Source organism: Lineus longissimus, chromosome 14, assembly GCF_910592395.1.
Source record: "Lineus longissimus chromosome 14, tnLinLong1.2, whole genome shotgun sequence".
Lineage (NCBI taxonomy): Eukaryota > Metazoa > Nemertea > Pilidiophora > Heteronemertea > Lineidae > Lineus > Lineus longissimus.
Genome location: NC_088321.1, coordinates 5,111,390 through 5,131,401, shown reverse-complemented (window position 1 = coordinate 5,131,401; position 20,012 = coordinate 5,111,390). Strand labels below are relative to the sequence as shown.

Here is a 20,012-nt window from a genome sequence, read left to right as displayed (position 1 = left end):
CTTGTCCCGATTGTCCTCCAAAATGCACCTTGTCACCTAAAAAAGCTGTTGTAATTTCCGGTTTTTGGTCACATGCACAGTGTGGTAGCAAGCGAACACAGAAAGATTCTCTTCTTTGATTTGGCATGCCATTCTCCTTGTAGCTCTGGTCTGTGTTGGTTTCCACTGTAGGCTATAATTGAAAGTATCAATACTCGCCACTGTGTAATAAAATTCAAAGGAAAACACAACATATGACTCGAGTGAATTCAAGTGTTTTTATTGAACAGAACACTTCGAACTGGACAAGTCAATATGACAACTTGTGACCAACTGGGAAGGCCAGACATATTGATAATAACAACATACAACTAGTATTCACCGGTAAAAAGATATCCATCGTCTACATGTCAATTCAGCAATAAAACCACACCCTGGACATTTTTGTAGGTGTTTTGATTTCGCAATTCTCATGGTCTAACTTGACCAACAAATGTGACATGTGCAAACCATAACTTCATATCAACCCATTCATGTATTCATGTACAGGAGACTGCCGGGTTGTGTCTTTCGATCGATATTAGGTTGGATTATCGTACATTAGGGTTTCTTTATGGATTTTTTTGATTAGGTAGGGACTTCTTATGATTCTGTTGTTTACTACAGGGCCTTTTTATGAACTTTCACTAAATTGCTGAGAGGGTTAATCCTGTCGATACCAGGGGGTTAAAATGAAAAATTAATGATATCATATTGTAGGTATGATTGTTAGCTTCAAAATAACTGGTAATACTTCATTTTCAACTTTTTGTATCTCTTTTGCCAAAAATCTATACACTATAGGAATACCTGGAAATCTTCAGGGAGATGCTGGAAAAAAATTTGTAGACCCGCAGGAGCTAAAGGGTCAAGACCCAAACTCGTCATACAGTTGGTAAATTGTATGTGACCTTGCAGGCCAAGTATTCTCAGTTAAGATAGATCCTCCAGGTGGAAAACAAAGTTCTCCAAAATACCATCCGCCAATGTCAGAGGAATGTACCGTCTTTTCAGTTAGAGTCACACAGTATTACATGTCAAATGATTCGAGGTATTCGTTGAACAGCTCAACATCTGGCCTTGCTGCAGATCTCGGACTCACACATTTCAGAGAGAATCTTTCCACAACTTGTAAATTGTAATCCGTGATTTCATATGCCCTACAATATTTCACAACCAAGATTCCAAGACAACCGAATGCATAAATGTTACTTGCAATTGAAAATGGCTTCTCTCTGTGCAAAACCTCTGGGACACAATATTGTCCGCCAGCTTTTTTGTTTGCTTCTCCGTGAAAATTCGGCCAGATTCGATTTTACAAGAATTTTTCCAACTGCACAGAATGACATCTATGCCCTTCTCGTTTGCATCCAGCACAACATTATCAGCCTTCAAGTTGTTGTGCAAAAACCGTCTTTCGAAGAGGTGACGGAGGTGAAAGCCAAATGTGACCATTGCTTTCACCCATCCCCTCCCACTTAAATGGGAAGGAAAAATCCAAAAAACAGTTCTTTAAGTTTAAGCTATATACTGTCCCCGTAATGTGGTGGAGTGAAGTCACCAATGCCGGTTTAATATCCTCATAGTACACTCAAATTGGGAATGGGGTAAATGTGGCATTAATACAGGACAGCACCTGAAACACACGGTTGACAACGGATACAAAGTTCTCATCACTGTATTGCTTTAGTAGCGAACCTATTGACAGAGTGGCAGGCGGCTTTGTTTATTTGGCAAGTGTCTCCAACTTTTAATACTTTCATCAGCTTTACATTGATGATAGGGACAATGACGTTGTCTATGTCAAAGTCTAGATTGAAAAAGATGTTGCTAAAAACACTCTCTTCAACCTGCTTGGCAGCATATAGCGACACTTGCTCCGCCATTCGAAAGTGGGTACAAATTTTGTGTCGTTCATTCCGCACTGAGACCATGAATTGCACGTTGTTGTACTGTTCATATAAGTATTTATAGCGCCTGTCTGTCTACACAAGTTCATCTTTTAGCCTGTCACACTTGTCTTCAAGCTTTTCGTAGTCACTTCTCAGTTGTCTTAATTTGGAACTCTGAAAAGGCAAAGGAGCAGCTGTAACCACAACACCCAGGCTCTGCTCAACCAGTGTCCAAAATCTCTCTAGCATTGCCCAAAGCAGACATACATGTAAAGTATTAGGGGTGCTCCTGTATGGTGAGGTTTCAACCTGCTAATCCCCACTTAGGCCACAGCACTGTAACTGGTCCAGCCTGATGATGTGCAAATAGTAATAAATGCATCTTGCATTTGAATCTATACTGATTTGTGGGAAGTTGTTATAATGCTGTGTTTAAACTCAAGTTTTTTTTAACAAAGCCAACTCTGTGAACTTACTTCTTGTGACGGACATTTTTCTGGTGACCTTCTCTCTGTGGAACTTTGCCGACATAACTTCCTTCTTTGAACAGTTATGGCTTCTTTTGTAAGAGTTGAACTACCAGTAGGCGCATCGTGTGACTGTAATAAAAGAAGATACTCATGAGAACAATAATAATTGTGTTCATGTCATACATAGCCTAGCCAGAACTTTGATCGTTGTCATTACCGAATGTTTCATTTGGCCTCTATGTTTTTCGGGATTTAAATACCATATTTCATGTACTAAATGCCACAACAAATTTGTTTGAACAGCAAAACCTCATCATCATTGCATCTATTATTGGCGTCGAACTCGTCAATGCCATCATCTTAGTTATTGAAGGAGACATACACCACTTTAAGTTGTTATTTACTCTAACGACCTCAAATTGAATTTCATCTAGTTACATGCTTTCTTGATAAAAATAGATGTACTTACGGCAAATTTTGATATCCATGCTTGTGTATATGCGCTAGCAGCACAATGACTCTTATTTGGTGAACTTGTTGACACTACAGCTCCCTGAAAATGAGATCATCGTCATTAGTTTGTAGATGTAATAATGTTTGGCAATTGTTCAGATTTTCATGCAGTTCATAAACCGTTAGAAATAATGTCAAGGACATCTCTGTCCTGATTATAACCAAGTCTTTCATTCTAAGAAATTTACACTTACATTTAACTGTTCCTGCGTTTCAGTTTCTTGTTTGCGGTCATCCTGATGAGAAGAATCAGTAACAGGTGCCTAAAAGCATATATCAACATGCTCTTATTAATTCATATATCATGTCAACACTTTTGATGAACTGACTAATTGAGTCTGGTAGATCAACAGAGCATAAGGAAATCCACACCTTTCGGAAATCTTTGCAATCCATGTTTTCCATGTTTCAATGTGCACAAAAAATTCTTAATTTTAGGGGTTTTTTTACTATAATAGAGATCTACATTAGTGGTTCCTCCATTCATTTGAAAATTTATAAATCTAACCTGATTTAAAAAAACCCTTAGTAGCAGAGTATGGCCACAACATTTACTAGCTTTTGAAAATACAGATACTCACAGTAGGTTTCCGAGTACTTTCATTGTCCAGAAGGCTGCCATCTTGAAAAGAACAGCTAGCAACTTGATCCTGTAGTGCAAAAAGACAAAAAGATTGATTACCATGACCTACCACTACCATAACTGGATCTCTTGTTCAACTGAATAAACCTCCATCGATTAAAAGAATTGGCATAAACAAAAGCGATTGGTGGTATAATCTAATCAAAGAAATTTAGCATCACTGTATGAGAGTAAAGGGGAATACAAGAAAGGACAAGGAAAGGAATAAGTTCCCTCAAAAAAAATCATTGATTCTTACTTCAACTAATTGAGCCTTTTTTCTCATCTGTTTGTTCTTTCGTAACCTCTTTTTCTTTTCTGTCCCAGGAGAAGGGAGGGACCGACCCTCTAGGAAAGGGAGGAATCAATCAATTATTCAGTTGCCATTTATACTTTTTACTTACACATTTTAAGCTTTCAATATTATCAAAATCTAGGTTGACGACGAGATTTTGCTGGAATAAAACAATATTTGTTGAACACGTAGGTGATTTTTTGATGCAGTCATTTACCAAAAATTTTTAATCGTCTCAAATCAGACTGATTTTAAACTGGGGTAAAAGTTCTATTTATCATCTCTGTTGTACATTACACCTTGTGTCAGACAACAGCTTGTGACATTCTGAATTGGCTGACGGTCTTGTCGTGCGCCATTAAAAACTTTAGTTTCAGTTATGAGTCATGTATCAACCCCAATAATAGCTGGCACCACTAAATGGTAATACAATATACATGTACAATGAGAAATGCTGCTATCTAGTCAATGGTGTGGCTTTAACTAGAGACACCAGTAACTTTGAAAATATTAACATTATTTCGAAAAAATTTTAGATTAACTAGTATGGAATCTCAAATGTATCATTGCTGATACATGAAGGTTATTGTATCTAATTTGGATAAATTTATGATCAAATAATATAATTCGGGTATAAAAATAAAAAACCTAGCATTTTCATGATTTATGACAGGATATATTGAGCTATTTATATGGGGCTTCAAATACCCCGAACCAAAAGGCTACAAATACACCTTGGTCAGAAGTGTCTCTGAAAATTTACCTGTACTAATGACAATAAATGCCGCATACAACATTCTCTACACTCAATACTGATCACCTGAACCAAGTTTCAAATACATCAATGCTCTGTAAGTGTGGAAAATTCATACCTGAAAAAAGTTCGATCCCAACTTTTTTTGTGCATGTGTCCGATTTGTTTACTTCTTATAGCCAAAGCTCTTACATAACATGTTGCATAATCCAAAACTATTTATGTTGTGATACTCAAGAGTCACCTCTTTCATATCCATGCTTGGGTTGGCTGAATAATTCCACGGTTACCGGAATATGAATCAAAAACATTGCCAGGGGCTACAATTAGACCTGGGCTGCAAATACCCCATTTTACCTTATATACATTTTTTTTACCTTAAACATGAAGACCTCAAAAATTGTAGCTACAAATCAATCAGATCCAAGTAATCACTCTCCTGAACTGCACTTAATCCGTCTTCTATCTCATGATCGTCCCCATCATCACCATGCTGCTCCTGCTCTTCCTCCAAACACTGCACCCTTTCAAGGAAGTCACTGACCTCTTCCTCAGGAAGGCCAAGTTCACTAGTGGTGATGCTTTGATGATTGTTAATGACAGATGCAATAAATGTCTGCCCAGGAAATGGCAATTCCACATTGCCCTTGCATGCCTCATAGAATTCATTGTGAAGTTCTTCTTTAGAAATTGCCTTAGCAACTACCATTTCCATCTGGCCCTGTGAGAGATAGTCCGATGTTGCACAGGCCAACAAAACTTGTTGTTGCTTCCGAAAGACGCGGTCAACATTGACCATCTTCTTCAACAACAAGCACCGTTCCTCAAAAGCTCGGGAGTGGTGGCAAAACAAGTCAACAGCTTGTTCTTTAAGGTAGAATGGCACACTATCATTAGGACCTGCAATTGGTGCTTCATTCATGCCAAAGTAATGTCCCTTCAATGCATCTTCGTAAACAAGTGACTCTGGTAAACTCTCATCCATGTCCTTTGTGTTGAAGATTTCCACCATCTTCTTAATATGCCGATTGGTTCTGTTGATGTTTTTCTGCAGTTTAATTGCAATAGCCTAGCCATCTGTAATGTGAGGGTATGAAGGATTTGAGATTAATTCTATAAATTCACCTTTAGATTGAAGAATGGACATTGAAATGAAAGCCAAAATTGAACCAGCTGAATTTTCATCACTCAGGACCAGGAATTCAACATGGGGTCCAAAGCTATCAATGAAAAATAACACCAAGAGTGCCATATTTGTAATTAGATTTCCAGTCAAAGGTCATCTGGTCTTTGGGTTCATAACAACATTCAGAAGGGAAGTGATTCACTGCAAACTTGCCACTGTTTATGATATAAGATAAAGAAAACAACAGACAATGCACTAGTTTATCGCCTCATCAACTGGCGAGTAAACAAAAAGGTTAAATGGATGTTTCTACGTACCGGCATAATTAATTCTTTACCATTTCGAGATGCAGCCTCCCCTCAACACTGTGTTTGGTGACAGAATGTAAGATACTGGCCTTGCTGGACAGATCTGAAATTTAAGTATTTTTGCAGAGGTTACGGTTTTGGAAGTTTTGAATTACAAAACCAATTTCCACAACACTTGGTAGTTCATCTCGGTGGATGCCAGTTTGCCAATGGACTGACTTTTAATCTGATGACCTTTTGCTTTGAAATATCTCATCCTTGGTTGTTTGGCCTTGTTGATACCAGTGAGCAACTGGAGCTACAAAATAATTGACAACAAGAGGCCCAAGGGCCTGGCGCTCAGCTGGATGACCTAATAACATAGGACTGAGGGTATAAAGTAGTAAATATCGGCTTTATACTACTGTTTGAAGGTCAAGAGAACACGTTATACCACTAAAATTTCCAATGCAGAGCTGCCAGGTGGATGAAATATGATTGAACTAATCAGCCATGGTATGTAAATATTACAGGAGGCAACGGAAGATATCCCTAGTTCAGCATGTTGTATCAGTAGCTTTACAGAAAAAAAGTGTCAGAGAGGATGAGACTTCTCCATGGACAACTGTGGTATGTCCAGGCTGGGTTGTACAGCACAAGGATACAAAATGCTGTCTGTAATTGAGAGGTATCATGATTTAACAGAGGTCAAAATAAATAGAAATTACCAGTTTGGGACTAGCACCACTTTCTTTTTTTTTTAATAAGGTAGAGATTACAGGAGTCAACAAAATTAATTTTATTGAGAGAAATTGACCTGTCCTGCAGGTGATTGGAATTTACAATACAAAGGGTCGTTTTTCATGACATTGTGCTCTACTGCATATTCCTAGTCATAGTGAGTCGATCTGGAACCAATCTATCCTTGGCGCAGACAGGTTCAAATTGGCTATATCTTGAAAAGATCGAATTGCGATGAAAATCTAATGCAATAAAGGAGCAATATCGAAGAGACAAATTAATCAAACCAATTGTCCACAGACTCGGACCCTGAAATGGCACGATGTAAGCGTGCATATAAAAGTATATCAATTGGTCCCATAGAGATGATGAGGCAATGTCAATATGCCTTGTTCCTTAGTCAGCAATATGCCCCTTTTTATACGGAGAAGAAGGAGAACCCAGATAGGCCTTCACATGTCGGCTTCCAAATGGCTCGAACCAACTATCACTACTAGAACTTTAAAATGCGTGCTCCTCCTAGTCCTACATGAAGCAATGTCTCAGCCAAAAAGGCAAAGTTAGCAGCTCCTTGGTAAGGCCATGTCAGGTTCCGCGCGCCTCTTCAGATACATCAAGTATTGAAAGCTGTGGTGAGCTGAGCACATAAAAGACTATGGTCACCTTAATTTGAAAATCCCTTCATAATCAAGGGCTACCTCTGACTAAAACAGCACAATAGACCACCAATTTGATCCAGCTCCTAACTGCGGGAAAACCCAAGTCCAGCAACCAAAAGTACCAAAAATACATTTTTGTTTACATTTGAACTGCACACATGCGTTTGTTTACAATTTCATTTCCCGCGAAATCTCGAAAATCAGGTGACCTGCAATCGTGGATTGAAAATAACATTAACCTCGGTTCAGCAGGTCAGCAGGTATACCGGCTGTTCCAATCATCCCCCTCCAGCCAGCCGTTCAAAAGGTAATGTTATTCACCCCACATGGAGTGCAAGTAATTGATTAAGCCCCTGCATAACCTAACAGCAATCGCTTGGCTTCTGTGAGTGGTAAGGAGAATTGACAGTTTTTTTATGGGAGTAACATTATTGTGTTGCTAACGTCTACTTTTTACTCATGTAAGAATCGTAGTAGGCCTACTAATAGTAACTTCAACTTATTTTCCAGTTATGATAACACAACACGCATCTTCATGATCATGATCTTTCTCAAACTAACTGAATGACCTAATCGCCTTGGACGCACAACCTAACCACATATCAATCCGCCCCGACGATCGACACAGCCATTCGATTCGATAACCCTCGATAAAGTTTGATAAATAAACTAGAACTGAGATTTCACAGGAGCACCTGTGAATTCATGACTCCAGGGTTGTTTTGAGGGCGATATTGTAGGAGTTGGTCTTGAGTATGGGGACGTGAAGGTCCGTGTGAGGCACCTGGGCTGGGGAGAGAAGACTAGTTGAACGATGTGATCATGGAGGTATAAATGATTATTTATACCTCCATGATGGGATCTGACACGGACACTACTATTGATCTCATTATATGAATACCATTTAATTACAAAAAAGTGAAAACAGATCATATCATATTCCTTGGCATAAATTAAAATAGGAGTGCGGGAACAAGGTTTTTTAGCAGGAGGAAAGCGAGAACATTTTGCGCCGTCGTATTCCGATTTGGCTGGTTAGTGGTGAAATCTGCTTTTAATTTTGCAAATTAACATATTCGTTTTCTAGTTCTAACGTTGTCTGTAAAGATGCTGGCAAGAGACATTGCCAGGAAAACGTGACGTCATTTTGGCCATTCTTCTTACCGCACGCCCTCTCTCTCCGTAAAAGTTCCTGACATGGTGTGAAGTGGGAGGGCGCACAATGGGAACCACACTGCCGCGATGTTAATAGTTTCTATTTATAGAATTCAACGGCAGAGATTTTAGGCACGGAAAAAGTGGATTAACTCGGCTAATCTCAATGGATTTTACCCAGGAATGTTTTCAAGGCGAGAGAAACATCTGATTTAAGTACTGCGCTTATTAGATTTCATGTTCATGCCGAAGATTGGCCTAAAACGTGGACGAAAAGAGTGCATTATCGAGTGTTGGAGAGGTCACGTGATTGGACGAGAAACCTGAACAAAGTTTTCGTGCTTTTAGCTGTCGACATCAATGGCTATAGGCTAATATACTCCTGCAGAATAGGAGAACTAATAGAACTAACTTCCGAAGTTTCCAATAGTTTGAACACAAATCAGAACATCACCCATCAGCTGGACTCAGATCTGCATAAATTACGATAAATAATGAGGTCGTCGCTTCAATTTCGCAAAGAAAGTTGACTCCATTCGAAGGTTGTTTTGACCAAATTCTGTTGAACTCATCGTTATGAGGGCATTTGAACACATTCTCGTTGATTTTTTCTATAAACGTGTGGAGTTTCGTACCAAAATACGTTTCCGTAAAGGCTTAAAAAAGAAAATTCGTCACTTACAAAATCATCGCTCCGGTAGAAATAAAAATGTCACCGCCATTTTTTTGACGATAGCGCTCCAGGTAACCTCGGCGGGAAATTTAAAGCGGGGTCATCCGGGGTCAAACAACAGTTTTGCTCACTACCGCCAACTGGTGATATAAATCGACACTAATCTATTTTATATCAAAACTTCTGTATCATGAAGACCTTTTCAACTTTATTTTAAGCTTTTATCTGCTGGAATAGAGCGTCAAAAAATTGTTTTTTCATTTACGCATTTTGCCCCCTGGGGAGCTGAATTTGAGTCGAATCGCCCAAATTTTTTTCCGTAAGCAACATTTTTTGCGGTGTTTATAAGCAAGACTAGATTTGAAGTGCCTCGGTTGTATGATTACAAAATGCCCAACTTTGTCTACAGATGGCATGATGGAAGGATGGCAGGATGGGTGGAAGGACGGACACCAATCGAATAGCTATTTGACTAGCTCCGCTGACTTTGTCAGCTGAGCTAAAAAGTCATACTATGGCAAAAGTGTAAATTGCAACCAAACTTATACACCGATCTCCACCAAACTTTTTACTGGCCCATTGATGCTATTTCCTAATAATAATGATGATGATGAAGATAATGATATTAATAATGGGTCTTACCTCGTCTCAGTCGCTGACAACTAGCAGGATTCTGTGCCTCTGCAAGCCAGAGTTCTACCTGACTTTCTGACACTAAAAGAGATAAGGATACACTGTTATTGGAACAAAATAAGTGCACAGACATGCCATTACTATTTGTGAAAATGTGCTTCAATGTGTCTGGATTGTGTAATGGCATGCACTTGGTAAATACTCATGGTTACCCTCATAAAATGTATTTTGCATCAGCATGCATATCACTGCATCGGCTAAAACAAGGCTTCAGACGTAAGCCCAGGAAAAAGGCCTTACTGAACGTTTTCTTTGGTTGATCATAATGATCCACAAACACAACACAAAGTCTAAACTTGAACAGCCATGAATAATTGAACTGCCAGGGATGAGAAAAGATGCTTTGACCCTCTTTATCAACTTTGACATGTTTCACTGATGCCAAGCTTGAATTATCCCCAGATGACTGACTGCTGAGAACTGATCTAAGGAGTCAGGCTTGTAATATGCTGCCAATGGTGTTTAGTGTGTTGCAGCTGCTGGAATAAGAGAGAAATGCACATACCTTCAAGGAGAGCTTTCAATTCCTTTTTTGTTGTTGACATTACATCCTCGGCTTTCGTCAGCTTTGACGCCAGATACGGACCTTGAAATCATAACAGATATAATCCAAGCACACACTTTGAATTTCAATAACATCCTTGTAGTACCTGATCACAGATATTTTTGGGTATTCAGAAGGATACAAAGAACACCACAAATTTTCATTTTGAGGAATCAAGTACTCAGCAGTGCAATTGAAAAGTGATTGAATACTGCTACATGAAGAAGGATAAGCACATTACTTTGTCTTGTCAGTGCCAAGAAGAAGTTTATACTATCAGCTAAGGTCAACAGTTATGCATCCAATTAGATATGGCCTGACCACAAAACAGCCTAAAAGTTCCCATTCTGATTGAGGCTAAATGCCATCAACGCCACCTGAATACCACTCTGTGCAACTGTTTAAAACATACCGATCTTTGCGAACTTCTTGTTTGTGTAATACATAGATCATAGCATCAGTAAGAACATCTATCCTGTGACTGGGGGTCATTTCTTTCTCTATCTTTGAGAAACTCCGCAAAAAGGACCAGACATTCCAGTGTCTCACCGTCTGTTAACCCAACACCAACAACTCGCCGAGGACTGTACTTAACCTATAAAGAAATCAAAGAGCAGTGTCAGTTGAAGGTGTTGATCCAAAGCCCATTCAGTAATCAGTCTGCACATGTAAAAGAATAATGAACTCTGAAACAACACAGCTAGGGTGATGTCACTTGACTTACTCCTTCCAAAACCAAATGCAAATACAGTGGAGCGTGTGTTTGTTATGATACATGCAAAATATAACGCAACCAACCAGGGTGATTTTCCATATACTGAGTGACCAAGGATGGTCACTTTCCCAAAAAATATACTTTGTGAAACAACCTACCTTACAAGGTAACTTGTGGCCATAGCAGTGAAATATTGGAATTGCCAGCAACAACCTATCTAAAAGACTACCAGAACCTGAACATGAAAAGGACAATAATTATTTTTAGGGTAGGAAATTGTCATACTAACATGAATGCAAGCTGATCCAACCATCTCTAGCCTGTGATGGGAACAACTTTTGATTCCAAGTTAAAGAGTTGTTATAATTTGCATGCAAACCTTAAAAATCAAGAAGCTAATTCTTATCCAAATATTGTATTGAAGAATGGGTTTTTCATCTGCGACTAGATGTATCTTCATAAAGCTTTATCAAAGCACCATACAGAAAAAGGCAGCAACTGATTACCGAAATAGATGCCAGCCAAACTAGTTAGATCATGATGAATATGATAATAAGGCCTATGCCAGGGGCATGATCTGTATCTGAATATTTACTGAAATTCTTACAGCAACTATCTGCAACAAAACAAACCCACAGCGTGTGCAGCAGGCAGCAATTTTTCAGTTTTAGTGATTGGGTTATTAAAGGTTAAAGGTTGAACAGTCAATAGGGATTGGTGTCAAAATATCTTCTTCTTCTTCAGCGTTTGCTCTGCACTTGGAGGTGATTTTCTCCAGGGAGTATTCCTCCTCCAAGGCAGGATGAGCATTTATACGTGACACTACGGTTATGCGCCAATTGGATAAAGGGAAAATAGTTGCACATCAAACACTCTTTCAGCTAAATCGTACTTGAAAATCACAATGCAAAATATTTCCGAACAGTCACATGTATGACAATATTTTTGATATATCACTTTAATACAACACATCTTAGTCATATTGACTGAGGAAAACAGCAAATCAAACTGTTACCTCTCTCCATGTTTTAGGCTAAACATAATGATGGGCACTTACATGACGACATGCCGAACCAAAAACAGCTGTCTCATCCAGTATTTCGAATCGACTATTTGTCCTCAAAGTGTTTCCAGCCTTGAAATTGCTGCAAGCCTGAAGATTAAAAATGCAATAGCAGTACAATGGAAAGCAATGGTTATCATTCAATAAGTGCCAATTTTAAACCACAATGAAAATTAATGTGGCACATAAAAAAACTGCAAACTTCATAATCTATTTAACAAGTGGAACCCGTGAAAATGGATAAAATCCGAACATTAAGTGCCAGTAATTTATTTGAAAGCGCATTGTGCGAACAAATACATTGAGAATAAGTTTCTAAGGCATTCAAAATGATGCTGACAATTAATAGGTTGATTAACACGATCTTACGTCGCCAGCTTTCTTCATGTTTCCGTTATGTTTTTGAACAAACTCATCAACCTCACTCTGATTAGAAAAGAAGTGACCCGCATGCCTCGGCTCGGAAAAACTGACACCAGACGACTTTTTCTGCACAAGCCCAAAGTTACCATCCATTGAAATTATCACTGGATAATCATCTTCCTGCAGTAAAAAAAAATAAAAACATACTTTATCAAAATTGGACACTTATATGATTTAGCCAAACAGACACAACATTTTTTATAAACACTTCTTGCAATCACAATCCTACACTTAGAAACAAGTTGTTAACCTAAATTCCCATCAGCAAAGGTCAGCAAAGGCCCATAGTGACACCCCAGGACAGGTCAAGTTCTTGTTATTTCTGTTGAATATCTTTTGTCTGCAGCCAATTTTGTTCAGGTGGGCCACCAGAACATATTCAATCTTTGACCAATAAACATGCCCCCATAATGGAGTCTTTAAAGGACCACCATTAGAACCATTATCACGCTGTTGGCTGAAGAGTCAACCTCAACTCTACAGTAGCAGTAATAGTGCATATACACAATGGACAGCAAATAATAATGATTATCAGATAGTCTTACCATTGGACAAGCAGGACACACTGTTCCATCACCAAAATCAGGCAGACATTACGGAGATATTCACACTGGTATATGAAAGCCCTGTATTCCTCGAAGCTTTCATTGATCAGGACTCTGTAGATATTCTGGATTGCCTGTGAATTTAGAGAAATTTGAATAAAGACCAGCACTGGATATGCATCCGCCCAAGTCTGGTTTAAAGCCATAAAGGGGGATACAAAAGATTCGTTTTATTAAAATTAAAAGATTACTTTTGGCTCCTAGCCCCTAACATTCAATTCGGCAAAAATAGTGAATTTCACAGCAGGGATTTCGATTGTATCAAATCTTATTGGAGGGACAAACAATAAACACTGTAGATAACAACTAGGGGTGGTCGCACAACGTTTCTGAGTCAGTGAGACATTGAGATACTATACAATACACGTATTCGAAGTAAACAATGTCACTGAGATACATTGGTTTCTGTCAGTGGGGGTCACTTAGTTTTATTAATTCCCTGGCCTTAGTCTTAGAGTCTCAGTGTAACCAATCTTTCTTTTAAAAAATTCATGACAAAGACATACAACCCACTTACCGGGTCTTCAAAATGAACATAAGGACTGTAGAAGTGCTTGAATGCTTCACAGAGGTCCATGACAGGAATGGTTCATCCCCATTTCGCCTACACCCATTTCGCCTACAAAATTTACCCATTTCGCCTACTCACCATTTCGCCTACACCCATTTCGCCTATTCACCATTTCGCATATTACCCATTTCGCCTACTCACCATTTCACCTACTCACCATTTCGCCAACACCCATTTCGCCTATTCACCATTTCGCCTATTACCCATTTCGCCTACATCATTTCAAATTCAAAAGATGTAATGACCATTTGTAAAGCCAAGCTCCACAATGAAGATATCCTGTAGGGCAGCGCTTGGTTGTACCAAGATGTAAAAAAACAGGCCAAGACTCTTGGGTTCTTCACTTACAAATATTCATAATTGAAATGATGAAAAGCCCCCCCCCCTCGCCTTTATAACCCCTTGAAAATGGAAGTACTAGTATGTCGGCAATTGACCCGAACACATCAATATCTACATGTTGAAGAGTGACCTTCCCTCCCCCCACCCCCAATTAAGTGAAGTGAAGAGAGACAAGACCACCATTGAATATTCATAGGTTGGAGGTTCCAGACCTATAAATTAGACGCGAGTGTGTTTTCAACTGTCAAGTGCTTATTTGGAGAGGTATTGGAAAGATATTTGGTATGGCAAGTCTACAGATAAAAATAATTTTTTTGATGAAAAAATAAATTTTGATATATGGTAATTTGACAATAAGGGGGCGTGTTTTGAGATTTGGCTGAAAACAGTGGAAATATCATGGTCTCTCAAATTTGTCCAATTTGAAGAAAAAAAATTCGTGGACAACCACCAGTTCTAATAAAATGTCACCATTTACTCGCCTGACTGTCTGGAATGTCATATCCAAATTTCAGATTCACAACCCGAAGCATTGCGAGGCGGTCGAACTGTGACAATTTAACTGCAAAAAGGCTTAAAAAATCAATGGTGGTCTTGTCTCAAGAGGCCGGGTTGGAATGATAAAGTATGGTAAAGTTTAACTGGGAAATACACTATAATATAAAGGAAAAAAATGGCCAGGGCCATTGTGCTCACCTCATGTGGAGAAAAGATGGATAAAGAACATGGTATTGTGTCATGTAGTGTTAGGTTTGATGTAAGTCCAAGCAATTACAATTTCCCCAAAATGGCCAATTTACAGTACATTCGACCTCTGTGACCTTGAAAAGTAGGTCAAATCAAAGAAGACCCGGGTGACACATTGAATGGTTGTTAGAATTAGATGTACCTATGATATAAAATTGGTGACAATCGGGGAAGTCATTACTAGGAATAATGGCATTTTGAAGAATTTAGGATTTGGCCCCCTCCCTGGAGGCCAAACGGCAAATCAGATCGCACCAAACTTCGGTACCTGAGATCACCTGACCAAGGGGTACATGTGTACTTAATTTGTGATCAATAGTCATTGCAATTAAGAAACGTGCCATAGTTACGGCCTGACGGCGAATTTACGCCATTTGACCTCTGTGACCTTGACAAGAAGGTCAAATTAAAAACCTGTGTGACATATACTGTATGGTGGTTAGATGTACCCATGATATCAAATTGGTGGCAATCGGGCAAGAAGTTAAGGAATAATCACATTTTTAAGGTTTTTGGATTTTGCCCCCTGGTGGTCAAGTGGTGAATCATATTGGACCAAACTTCGGTCCCTGAGATCACCTGACTAAGGGGTAAATGTGTACCAAATTTGGTATCAATAGTCATTGCAGTTTAGAAACGTGCCATCGTTACATCCTAACGGCCAATTTACACCATTTGACCTCTGTGACCTTGAAAAGGAGGTCAAATCAAAAACCCGGAGGATATATGATGCACCTTTGCTAGAAGTACCTACCATATTTTTTTCAAAATTTCCCGACTACTATTAAGGGAGATATTGCATATTTTCACTTTTAACGTTTGGCCCCCTGGTGGCCAAACCATGAAACGAATCGGACCGAAACTTGGTCTCCAAGGTGTCATTACATAAGGGTACATGTGTACCAAGTTTCAACTCAATAGCTCTAACAGTTACGAAACGTGCCCTGCTAACGGACGACGGACGACGACGACGACGACGACGACGACGACGACGGACGACGGACGCCACGGTATGGGATAAGCTCACCTCTGCTAAGAGGTGAGCTAAAAACCAAGCTCAACAATTCGTAAAATTGTTCAAATGTCCAGCGCACACCACTCTTTTCCTTTTTAGTAGGCGAAATGGTGAGTAGGCGAAATGGTGAGTAGGCGAAATGGTGAGTAGGGGAAATGGTGAATAGGCGAAGTGGGTGTAGGCGAAATGGTGAGTAGGCAAAATGGGGGTAGGCGAAATGGGGGTAGGCGAAATGGGTGTAGGCGAAATGGGTGTAGGCGAAATGGGGGTACAACTTGTTCCTTGAAGATATATTACCCGCAGCAAATCCATGAAGTGGAAATGAAAACACATGCGTGGTTTCTTTGGAGACGAAGGCCACAGGTGATGACGTATCAGGGTAACAGACTCTGGTTCACAGAGGCAAAACTGGAAATTCAATCGATGATATCGTCCTGAAACAAAATGAGATAAGTCGAGATGAATGGAAGAATAAGTTACAAACTAAAAGCAGTCATTAGGCTTTTTTGGTTCTCTTCACAGGCTTGTTGCTACAGTACAAACAGCATTATGCATTAATGAAAACAATGAAAGAAGTTGGTTTCTTCAAAAATGGGAATAAAAGAGCTAAGGTACAACAAGTATTTAAGATTGTATCTAAGAGAGAAATTTTCAATGCAAACCTTTATCATCAACAATGACCAGGGGCCGTATAAATGCTGTAGAGCAGGAATGGGTATGTCTCCGGACAACTTTTTCACAACTACCCCTGGGTACAAATGAATTCCAAGTTCGAGCCTGCATAGAAAATGATTCAGATTAGAGGGTGATATATCAACCAAGCAAATCTGTGCATACCCAAATTGATTTATACATGAATGGACTAATCATCGTCCAGGGCTTTCACTATACGCTCCACAACTTGCTGTCCTGGGGATGGAAATTCACCAAGCAAGGGGGGCAAATGCCTTAATGGCCTCCCTTTTTACCTGAAAACTTTTTTGGTTTTTTATCGTCTCCTTTGTAAGGCCATCATGAAATCCAACTAAAGAATATTTGATCACCAGTTGGGGTTTTTCTTTCACTGCAAAAACTATTCTCTTCTAAATACATTGTATTTACATCCTACGTGCATTATTGATCGACCAGTTTTGCCCTCAACTTGAAAATAATACTGTAACAACCATATAGCTGTTTCAGCAAAACTGAAGCATTGAGATTTGGCATAACAACAATACATTTCTGAAAGAATTGATTGAATTGTTTTGGTGTCCCGAAACACAATCACTGAAACTGAAATGTACGATACAAATACGTCATTATCTGACATGCAGCAAAAAAGTTGCATTATGTCACAAAACACAGTATTAGACACTGACCTGCCATTTGTATGGTTGGTGAAACAATGTGTGTTTATGCACTTCTTCAACACAGCTGCCGCAAAGAAAGAAGCCAACATAACAGTCATCTTATCGATACACGGATAACATTAACAATCGAACACTGCACGCTCCACAGTTCATACCAGGAACAAGCGACTCTTGGAAACTGGTGAACATTCCATCATGAATAGCATTCCAGTTCTCAAGCTGAGAAACTTTTTCTTGACCGTATCTGCTTCTTTTCTTTGGCTGTGCAGTGCCCTCATTGTGACGAATCGAAGGAATTACTAACGAGAACGACTGGATGTTAGTTCCAAAACTTTGTTTCTGCAAAATAAAATATAACACAAAAATAAGTTCACTTTGTCATTGAATAAACAATTCCCATAACACATGGTCCGACAGGTGCTGCCACCTTCACAAAGATGGACAATCTACAATACAAGGTCACCAGAGAAGTCTCACATGGCACATTATGACTTTCAATCATGAAAAGTCCATAGTTCCCAACCAAGATCAGTACAAACAGTTTACCAGCTACCAGCATGGCATTAAAATATAACGGGAACTCACAAATATTACCCGAATATTACAAAAGAGACTTCGCCCTGGAACCAGTACCCAAGAGGCCTAATGTATCAATACACACATCAGCGTGCAACCTGACCGAGACAAATCTAAATGATATCGATAGCCATCACTTTCAAGTGTGTTTAATGAGCCCTTGACTCGATATTGACCAACATGATGGGGCAAGGGGGATTCTTATACAATTTATCTTATACCTGGAGTTGCTCTCATCCAGTTTCTCACACTTAGAAAGGTCAAAACCCTTCAACGATCCGCGAGGGCCGTCTTCTGAATCTAAAATGGCGAATGACGTAGTGATGTACCAGAGATGCAAGCGCGCGAAACGGAAAGCGCGCGAAATACAAATGACGAAGTACCAGAATAAAGAGCGCCTCAATTAAAAGATAGAGCTAAAACAAAATCAGGGAGAGGGATGAGATGATATGATAGGCAATTAAGTATATCATCAAGGAGAGTTTAAATCAGAAAAAGTTATTCATGGATGGGTCGTTAAAGAGGTTGAATAGCGCCTCCAGAAGCAAGCAACAGCGCCACCCGTAGCAGAAATAAGCACTGCTTAGTGACGTCATGGTTTCCATATACGGCATCTCATTTGCATATTTTTACAACCTTATTTACTACGAGTTATAAATATGCCAGTAGCACGTGTATCATGCCGGGCGGCGCTGTCAGGTGTTTCAACTATGGGTTACATAATCGGCTACAAAGAGGCCAGTGTTCTAGTAAATGAAGTTAGCAATGATAGCGAAAGAATGTTAGTGTATGTTACGCAGTCAATAGCGATAGTTGTGAGTTGGAGAGAGGAGAAAATGGAGAGAATAGTAGTATGGATTTCGAGTCGCCGGTGGATTCTGGGCCGGTGGAGAGCCGCGAGGCCCCTGATCCGAACAGTACAGAAGAAATGGAGCAGCATATTATCCAAGACTTGTTTGACAACCAGGACGACTCAAGATATTTGCCAGAATTGCCGGCAATGAACATGAGTGAAGAGGAGATGGGGCCATTCCAGCTAAGTGACCTAGCTGTCACTGCTCATGGCGAATGTCGGAGCCTCTAGAGACGCTGGTCTCGTCAGTACGCCAACGGCATTGAGGTGTTCCCCAAGGGTGGTGCAGACGCCAAGACGTGAGACTAACACCGGCGCGGTGACAGCTGTAGCAGATGGAGCCACGCCACTAACATTTTTCAAGCATCCGAATGGTACCTTACAGATCCGCAAGGGGCGCGTTACCGAAAATGTTGCAAAAATCAATAACGTGATCGTAAATATTGTCATATTTTTCAAGATGAGAGTATGTAAATGATACGCAAACTGTAAACCAATGAAAGGCCAGTATCTATTGAACCTTACAAGTAATTTGGGGGCCTTGAAACTCCTTATATTTATCAATGAAACCTTATTCCCGCCTAAGGTTTTGACCGGGCCGTCCAAAACTCCCCATTTTTTGGCGGGCCCTTTCCTTTAAGTTTCATTTGAAAATTGCCAGGATACAGAGTCAAAATACATGGATATTTTTTTAGTGAAACATGCGAATGATAGGTATCTCGAGTGGACTCAATGTTTGTATACTGGAGTGGAATATCCAACAAAGAATTGAAACCTGGTCAAAAATCATATATTAGAGTGTCAACAATCAATTTTTTAGTAGAATATGATTATCATGAGTGGAGTAGTCGGAGGATTTTTTTTCTTTCTGAATCCCAGTGAATGGAAAAAAACAGCCTAGTTTAAGAATAGAAAGAACACATGCCCCCTCTTGTCAAGCAAATTACCTGTATGTTCAATGTCAAGAAGATTCCATTCTGGTTCATATGATGTTGTAGGACAGGGCTGCACATTGTCAGCACTGAATACCATATGGGGTGCAGGAAATGGTACCTCAACTTGGACATACTTTCCATCTTCTAGGGTAAAGCAAAGTCTCTTATTTTCCTTGACCTGACCATTTTCTGAAGGAAAAAGCCATTCTTATGCTTTGGAATTAATCATTAATTATCAATTTTGTCGAAAAGCCCTATGCCCATGGCCATGTGGCAATGGGAATGCACACGACGATGAATGCATGCACTTTGTACACACAGCTGGCTCTGAAAGCATGCGCCGACACGACACACGGAGGCCAATGCTACATACATA

At 39.6% G+C, this 20,012-nt stretch overlaps 1 protein-coding gene across 7 annotated transcripts; it reads right to left on the bottom strand.

The window, feature by feature from the left end:
- Positions 1 to 238: 238 nt before the first annotated feature.
- LOC135498876 (uncharacterized) lies at positions 239 to 18,159 on the bottom strand. 7 transcript variants are annotated; one of them, XM_064789382.1, is made up of 19 exons: positions 18,070 to 18,159; positions 17,282 to 17,611; positions 16,586 to 16,700; positions 16,221 to 16,357; positions 13,189 to 13,322; positions 12,590 to 12,763; positions 12,215 to 12,310; positions 11,316 to 11,392; positions 10,855 to 11,037; positions 10,404 to 10,484; positions 9,848 to 9,919; positions 6,008 to 6,101; positions 4,942 to 5,641; positions 3,775 to 3,861; positions 3,475 to 3,543; positions 3,088 to 3,156; positions 2,850 to 2,933; positions 2,387 to 2,509; positions 239 to 2,084 (listed from the first exon to the last, which is right to left on the bottom strand). In XM_064789382.1, the coding sequence occupies exons 13-19, from the start codon at positions 4,948 to 4,950 to the stop codon at positions 2,004 to 2,006; spliced, it is 522 nt and encodes a 173-aa protein (XP_064645452.1). In that variant the 5' UTR covers positions 4,951 to 5,641; positions 6,008 to 6,101; positions 9,848 to 9,919; positions 10,404 to 10,484; positions 10,855 to 11,037; positions 11,316 to 11,392; positions 12,215 to 12,310; positions 12,590 to 12,763; positions 13,189 to 13,322; positions 16,221 to 16,357; positions 16,586 to 16,700; positions 17,282 to 17,611; positions 18,070 to 18,159; the 3' UTR covers positions 239 to 2,003. The 7 variants fall into 7 exon arrangements, 6 of the variants coding, with proteins under 6 accessions (XP_064645452.1, XP_064645455.1, XP_064645453.1 ...); XM_064789385.1 differs by lacking the exon at positions 3,775 to 3,861; XM_064789383.1 differs by lacking the exon at positions 4,942 to 5,641 and having other exon boundaries at positions 3,775 to 3,863.
- Between the last annotated feature and the right edge of the window lie 1,853 nt (positions 18,160 to 20,012).

Excerpts from the sequence above, each read along its gene's own strand:
- LOC135498876 (XM_064789379.1), bottom strand. The coding sequence starts at position 5,576 with ATGGTGGAAATCTTCAACACAAAGGACATGGATGAGAGTTTACCAGAG.